Source organism: Crocodylus porosus, unplaced genomic scaffold (assembly GCF_001723895.1).
Source record: "Crocodylus porosus isolate Cpor-Errol unplaced genomic scaffold, CroPor_comp1, whole genome shotgun sequence".
Lineage (NCBI taxonomy): Eukaryota > Metazoa > Chordata > Crocodylia > Crocodylidae > Crocodylus > Crocodylus porosus.
The window spans coordinates 38947903-38955840 of NW_017728915.1; the positions used below are offsets into that span (position 1 = coordinate 38947903).

The window sequence follows — 7938 nt, forward strand, 5'->3', positions numbered from 1 at the left end:
CCATGCAAAGTATCGATCTCTTACTTAACGGGCGAATCACGCAATAAATGTAGGCTGGCCACGCATGAGAAGTAATTATCACGCCATAAAAATGTCTGTTCGGTCTCAAAAGAGCCAACTGACTACTGAGTTAGTACCTGGAAATGCGTAACAGCTATATAGGCAGACAAGGTTCTTTGGGTAAATCCGATCTCTTTTATTAGACCAGCTCAAGTAGTTGGAAATAGTTGAGTTGGTCTAATAAAAGAGATTGGATTTACCCAAAGAACCTTGTCTGTCCATGTCCTTAGAGACCAACATGGCACACCCCTAACAACTTTATAGCTGGTTTCTATCCAGCTTTCATTTGAACGTGTGTGGTGCAAATCTGCCCTGCCGTCCGCCCTTGTCAGGGGCCGGCGCAGGCTTGTTTCCCAGCAGAGCTCTCCTGCCCAGCCTGGTTGATGGTATCGGGAGGTTTGCATGGCTTCGAGTCGCACAGCCTGGGCTCTTTATTGCTTCTTCAGGAAGAGGAGGCTTGCTGTGCTGCATAGCGTACAGGTGCAAGAAGGCAGCGGGGACGGTCCATAACACGGTGGCATCTGTAGGGAAGGCAGAGGTAGCTGGGAGATGATCTGCCCATTATTTTAATGTCATTCTGACCCAGCCAGTGTCTTCACCCCCAAAAGCTGCAAAGCAGCATCGTTTGAAACAAGTGGCAGGTTTCTACTTCCAAATCCCTGCTGCTTTCCAGGCAGGATTAGTACCCCGCCCCTTGCCTTTGTCTTCCTGCTGCTGTCGTGTGAGCGATACGGGGCTATTAGTGTCTTGCAAAACGGAGCGACGCTGATGGGTCTGTCTCACCTGTCACTGCTGCGCGTCGTTGCACGGCTCGCTCGGCATTTGGAGATCGCTTTCTGTTTTTAGCTCACAAGTGGAGAGAAGTGAGGGCGAGTCCTGTGCCCCCACCCTTGAGAAACATCGGTTTGATTGAGCGCAACATGGGGGCCGGGGTTCAGGGGCTGGACGGGAGGCTCTTAACTCCTTCCATCCCTTCATTGGTCCTATACCCCTTTTTCTGCTCCAGACAGAAGTGATTTGGTTCTGTTTCCTTCCCGCCCCCCCGTTATGTCTGTATTTGTAGGATTTGAATTCTGCAGTAGCCCGTCATTACCGTGCCCAGCTCAGCTCCCCAGCGAGACTCGTGCTGGAGCAGCGTTGAGGCGACCATGGTGGTAACAGGGTAGGATTGTTCTTTAAAGACCCGAATCCCTGCCCAGCACCAAGACTTGAGCCCAGACAGCTGCCTGCCGGTCACAAAATGGATTTGGGTGACTTGCTTAAACCCCCCCCCCCCCGCCCCCCGAACAACCGGTGGCGTCCAGGGAGCTGCCCCTCTTTGTGGCCCAGCACTTCCATAATGCAGCGCCGGTTCTCCAGAGCCCATAAATGCGCTGGACCAGTTAAAGCGGCTCTTGCTTCTTGTTCCATTAAGTCTGGACTGGCGCTGTGGTGAAAAGAGGATAATGCGGTTCCTGGAAGCCGCCGTTCCAAAGTGCCGGCTAACACCTGGCTCTCTGAGCCGTGCAGGGAAAGCCAGGCGCGCTGCGTGTACTTAACTGTACCGGCCTGGAACATTGCGCCCTTCTGCGTGACACGGGAAGGCGCAGTCGCTGCCAATTAACACCTCTGTTAACATCTCTCCACGCTCACTGGCAGTCTGGCCTTAAGGCCGCTCGCTCGACAAAGGTGATTTTGGGTTTGCTAACAATCGGCGGTGTCTGTCTTTTATTTTTCTTCTCTCTCTCCAGCCTGCGAAGGGAAATGCAAGCAGTGGAAAGATGTCATGCTCACTGTCATCACCTGCGGGGTGGGGGGGTTCTTTCCATTGGGGTGGCTCATGTGTGTGTACGTGCAGTTTCCAAGTTAAACTTCTTGGTTTAAGAAGCAACCGCCCCAGCTGTTTCCGCGCTGCATTGGAGGCTTCTTTGCAGAAACAGAAATTGGAGGGCGGCGCGCAAAAATAGAGCGTGGCGGCAGGGTTTTTATTCGAGACATCGGAAGGGGTGCGGGCAAGGCGGGCAGAAAGAGGGGGACAAGAGTGGGGACAAGGCAGCCAGCCCAACCCAGCCGAAAACGAGACCTGCTTATGGCAAGGGGCATAACCCCGATGCTAAGCAGTGTTACAGCTGAGCGTTTGGCTCTTCTGCAAGCAGCCTTTCCAGCTGCTGCTTGCTTCCTGCTCTTTCGCCCTCCGGGAGGCTAAGCTGAGCTGGACTTCACCTGCCGCAGTAACAGGTTTTTTTGTTTTTTGTTTAAGAAGTTGTACAAAAGCAGGCGGGATGAAGGCCCACCGAGTGCGCTGTCCCACTGTCTTCTGGGGAAGGGAAGCACCAGTGCGTTTTGGGCGTTGGCATGTCTGAGGTCGCCCGGGGATACTCCGCTTGCTGAGTTAATCTTTAATATTTCAGTCCATAATAGCACCATTCTGCAGGGTTGGAAAGTCCTCTCCCTCCTGCCCTGCTGCAGCCTGTTCCCTGTTTTCCTTCTCTCTGCTCCTGGCTTGATTCCTTGAGTGGATCAGGGCATGGGATTCAATAAGCAACATCTTTCCTTTGTTTTAGGCCCAGGTGTGGGAGATTTTCTGTCTCGCAGCCCTCACACACGGCCACTGCAGCTCTTCTCTCTAGCTGCTCCCTTTCTTCCTCCCCAATATCCCACCGCCTCCCTGTGTCTGAAGCCAAGGGACGGTTTAATTATCCCTAAGCACGCCGTGTCTATTTTGCATACAAACACGTTGCTTTCATTATCTTCCACCTGTCGCATTGAGGAATTGCAAGCGGCAGCTCTTATGGTAGCAAATGTGTTGCTTTAAAAAAACCCCAAAAACACGAGCCCTCAAGCAGCTGATTAGTAACGTGTAAAATTCCTCGTGCTTGTTTCCATGGCCAAGAAACCACAGGTGCCCTTTCCTGGACCTCCTCTCATGGCTTAATGGACAGTGATGCCTTTGTGCGGCCTTAGCAGAAGCATCCGGGTGCTTTGCTCTCATGCCAGCCCCCACCTTCCTGGACAGCCTTGCGCAGGGGAGACCATCGTCTCATCCCAGTTCCCTGGGGACAGGTTTTCCACCTTGGACTGGTCAACAGGGCTCTTGCACGTGGTTCAGGGGAGGCTGGGACTTCCCTCCCTGGGTCAAGAGAAGCTGCCCTAGTGTGGTCAGGAGGCGATTGAGAGCCTGCTGGCACGTTGCCTGGCTCTCGCCAGTGCTGTTAGTTATTCGCTTTTGTGCACGTCAGCGGTGTTCAGTGGCCTGGTAAGAAATCCTCCAAGTCAACCGTTGCGTGCGCGCGGGCTGCAAAAACCAGCCCGTGGTGGCTGCTTAATGACGTTGTAATGGTTTCTAATGAAGTCGTGTCACATAGGCAGTACCCGGGGCCTGGGGTCTCTTCCCAGCTCTGCCGCACCTGGCTGGGCAGCCTCTGGCTGCACGCGGTGCTCTACCTCATGCTGATTATCTCCAGTAGGTCCTGGCCTGTTGTTAGCACGGGTGGTATCAGTCAAATTATGATCTTGAGCCTCTCTGGGGAGGGGATGCTGTGCTAGCGTTGGAGCAGGGTTGGGAAGGGGTAGCCAGTGCATGGAGGCAAGGCCTTTTCGTTGGTGGGAGCATTTTGTGGCTCTGCATAGGCACTGATTCGCTCGGGTGATTTCTCTTCTGCAGAGTGGCAGGTCGACCACACAACCACGCAGAATGGCAGGGACCTTGCTGCTCCCCCATGCCAGTTGGCTGGGTCGGCGCCTTGCCCGGGATACCCACAGTTGGCGCCGGGTGCTCCACGGACTGTGGAGCCGGGCATCCTGTGGGAGAGGTCTGCGCCCGATGAGCTCAGTCGGCATCGGCAGGGTCGCGCCTGTCTTCGCCAGAGCTCTGGCTTTCGGCGAGAAAGTGGCCATCATCGACCAGCATGGCGAGCACACCTATAGGGACCTCTACATGCAGAGCCTCCGCCTGTCCCAGCAGATCTGCAAGGTGCTGGGATGTCGCAGCAGAGACCTGAAGGAAGAGCGGGTCTCGTTCCTGTGCCCCAACGATGCCTCCTACGTGGTCGCCCAGTGGGCTGCCTGGATGAGTGGCGCCATCGCCGTGCCCCTCTTTCGGAAGCACCCAGCGTCGGAGCTGGAGTACGTCCTGGAGGACTCGCAGAGCGCGCTTCTCGTGGCGGCGGAGGAGTACGTGGGGAAGGTCGTGCCCAGCGCGGAGAGGCTGGGAATACCGCTCCTGCCCCTCCCGCCCTCCGGGAGCTGGGGCACGGCCAGCCAGGCGGCAGTGGAGGAGGTCCCGCTAGCAAGTCCCAGTCCAGAGTGGAAAGACAGAGGAGCCATGATCATCTACACCAGTGGGACCACGGGCCGCCCAAAAGGCGTCCTCAGCACCCACCAGAACATACAGGCTGTGGTGAGTGCCACTCTCCACCCCAGCTGGGCAACATGCATCATGGTTTTCAAAGCAGCTGGTGGGTTTAGTATCTGTGAGAGGCCTTGGTTTTCAAGCTGTACAAAGAAGCACTGGGTCTCTCATTGGGCTCCTTGAAAGCTCAGCCCCATCCCAGAGCCATGCAGCAGGTGCCTTAGGATGAAACCCCTGCTTCACATCAGCCGTTGCACTCTGTAGCAGGCTGGGCAGAGGGTCTCGTGGTCTGGCTTCCCAAAGATCATCGGGATCCCCACAAAGGGTTCCTCTCCCCGCCCCAGCTCGCCTTTCTGCGGGATGAGTGAAAACATCTAACGGCTGAAGCCGAACGCGATGCAGCCCACACTTATGTCAAGCCTGTGCATTATTTAGCTATCTATCCCCAAGGCAAAAAAATCCATTAGCTCTCTGAGCCAAAAAGGATGAGAAGGCTGAAGGAGCCTGCTCTCCACCTCGGCAGCTTGGGATTGCTGCCTGCGACTGATCAAATCACCCCATTAAGATGAGGGAAATGCACTGCGCTTTCACAATGAGGTGTAGGGCCCAAGTGGTTCTAGCTGGCTGCATGCTCTGGGGATGAGAGAGCTGTGAGGACCTGGCTAGATGCACCCAGGGCTCTACTGTCATGGGGGGTGGAAATTTGGGGTCCCAACAGCTCTGATCTGGTGAAAGGCAGGCTAAACGATGGCAGCAGAGCACTGCTGGATACGCTGCCTTCCTGAAGCCTGCTCTGCACAGACAGGCAGAGGGGGCCTGGGAGTGATGGGACGCGATGCCACGGCACAGGTGCCTTTGGTTCATAGGCAGGCTGGAAGTGACTCCTGTAAAGCCAGCCCCATGTGCCTGCTGCTCCAGAATAGCTGGTGTCTTCGACATAAAGCCCAGTAAGCTTGGGATGCCGGCTCCGTCCCCAGCGTGGGGTTTACTTTGCTTCTCCATTTATGGCGCATTGATTTCCTGTCCCCCGTCACTATTCCTTATGGATCTGAAAGAGCCAGCGCAGGGCAGCTTCCTTCTGTCAGCAGCATAATCAATGCTGTCAGCAGCGGGGCTGAGAGATCAGCGGTGCCTGTGCCAGCGCTGCTGTTTGTTGGAGACGCTCACGTTCCAGGCCCAGACACCGACCCGGGTACATTAGTCACGACAGAGCCAGGGGCTGAGCGGGGGTCCCCGGTTCTGCAGGACGCTGTCATGGGAGCTCTGTCTGTTGGGTCAAGTTCACGCCAGATTTATTTCCCTGCAGGTCACCGGGCTGGTCAGCAAATGGGAGTGGATGAAGGACGACGTTATCCTGCACGTGCTACCTTTGCACCACATGCACGGGGTGATCAACAAGCTTCTGTGCCCACTCTGGGTAGGAGCGACGTGCGTCATGCTGCCCGAGTTCAGCGCGCAGACGGTAGGCCTGGGGGACTGCCTGTGAGATCTAGCCCCATGCGTTCGAATCGGGGCAAGCTTGGAGAGGGTCCTCGTGCAGTTGCAGCTAGTTTTGCTCCTGGCAGCGTGTCTGTGGCTTAAAAACACGTGGAGTGGAAGGTGAGGTGTGGGGCACAGCACGTTCTCTTGGAGGTTTGAGCTTGTTTAGGACATGGCTTATGATCCATAATATCACCATGCCCCTGAGTGAAGCCAAGGGACTTATGCTACCCAGTGAGGGCTATGCTCCTCCACTCACTAAGACCGCGCATACACATTGGGAATAATTGTGCTCATTTTCTGGCTATAGATGAAAACATTTATCCCCAAGCACATCATCAGGACATTACCTTGAGTCCCCCTGGTCGCTGTCCTATATTGCCGTATTCAGGAGAGCCTTTCCTGTACCATCCTCTGTGTATTAGGTGCGCTCGTACTCATGGCTTGGCCTCGTGGAGCATTTATCCTGGTGTGACTTATGCTGGCTTTAGACACCACCGTCACACCACAGTTGGAAGCAGACAGGGGAGCAGCGTATGGTAGCAGGGTGGACTGGTACATGCACGCAGATATAACCACGTTGTGTGTCCGCACTCTGTGCCTGGCGTTGTTGCACGTGGTGTAGTGCTGCCTCAGTGTCTGGGGCTGCAGGTGAAACTAATCCTAACACTCAGTTTTAGACCAACGGTGCTCTTCATCTTTGAGATGCTAATGAATTTATCAGGACTAGAAGTGGTGATTTGTAGTCCCCCCATTCTGGGTCCTCGATGCCTGGGAGTTGGCAAGCTCAGAGGTTTCATGATCTCTCAGAGAAAGTGGCAGTGGGCAAACCCCCTTTTTAAGCAGGGACATTGTTAGGATGCTTTTCCCCTCCGCTGCAGGAAGCTCTGAGCCCAGTGCCTGCGTCTGCCTGGTACCACAGTAATGCCAGCATGCAGCAGTCATAAAGGAAGCAAAGTATCTGTGGAAGGGCAGCATGGCTTTGGTGTGGCGCACGACCCCCTTTGCCCTGGCCTGGGGCTGCCTGGTTGGAAAGCCCCTGACATAGACCGGAAGAGGTGGAGGAGATCACTCGTGCCCACGCTTTCATTCATCTACTGTGGTGACGGGCTTTGGAGAAAGTCCCATGGCAAACAAAGAGATGGGCTCAGTTCTTGCCAGTCCCTGCAGGTTCCTGAGTGACTTGTACACATGTGACTGGCTTGGAGACAGTTCTGGTCAGCACCTCTTCCCTGGACGTTACCCCAACCAGGTGAAAAGGGAGTCGTGTGATCAGCATGCCCGGACACACGATGTGGAACCAGCTGGCACCGACAAAGAGCAGACAGAAGAGCCAGATGCCTGCTCCAGAGTAATTTGACCCATCCACTGTGGAATTACCCCATAAATCCATACCAGTGGATGTTAGACTAGCATAGAGGCCATGTGCCCACTTAATAGTAGCTGTTTGCACAGTGCAGGTAGGCCCGACTGTAGCAAGCTGAGTGGAGAGGAGGAGAGAGAAAACAGGATGCCTGAACATTTGGCTCTGCGGTGCCCACCCTTCCCAGCGCCTCTGGGCTGGCTGCAGGTGCCAGGGCTTTTAGAAGAGCCAAGGAGAAGCGTTTCTACCAGCTGAGCTAAAAGCAGGATGGAAATTGCATCTTGTCTTTAAAACTGCAAAATCCTGGAAGGCTTTCCACTGTAATCCCAGGCTCCGTGTCTGGTTGCTCACTTCCCGCTCCTGCCAGCTCTTTCCTAGCTGTGATGGCCTGAGAGTCAGGCCAAGCTGCCTGGAAAAAACATAACTCCACCCAGAGCAATGGCTCCATCTGCCCCTCCCTGTCTCATCGATGCAGCATGTGCTATGGGGATGTGACAAGAGGCTCCTAGAACCGTGAAGAAGCAGGGCTGGAAGAGACCTCCCTACCCAAACCGCCCCATACAGATCCATAACCTAATCTCTTAGTAAAACTGCCGTCAACCCTGACATCATGCCTGAGCCTTCCACAGGTAAAGCAAGGGGACCGCGGCGGCCGACATCCCGCTGCTGCAAAAGGTTGTTAATATATATACAAGAGATCCCAGGC

At 55.0% G+C, this 7938-nt stretch overlaps 1 protein-coding gene across 1 annotated transcript in view; it reads left to right on the forward strand.

Annotated features, from left to right (window-relative positions):
* The first annotated feature begins 1255 nt into the window (after positions 1 to 1255).
* The window catches only part of ACSF3 (acyl-CoA synthetase family member 3), a 70122-nt gene continuing 63439 nt past the window's right edge, over positions 1256 to 7938 (forward strand). The window contains 4 exon segments of the mRNA XM_019536044.1: positions 1256 to 1568; positions 1570 to 1728; positions 3704 to 4438; positions 5697 to 5852. Of these exon segments, the coding sequence (XP_019391589.1) occupies positions 1506 to 1568; positions 1570 to 1728; positions 3704 to 4438; positions 5697 to 5852 (1113 nt within the window). The 5' untranslated portion in view covers positions 1256 to 1505.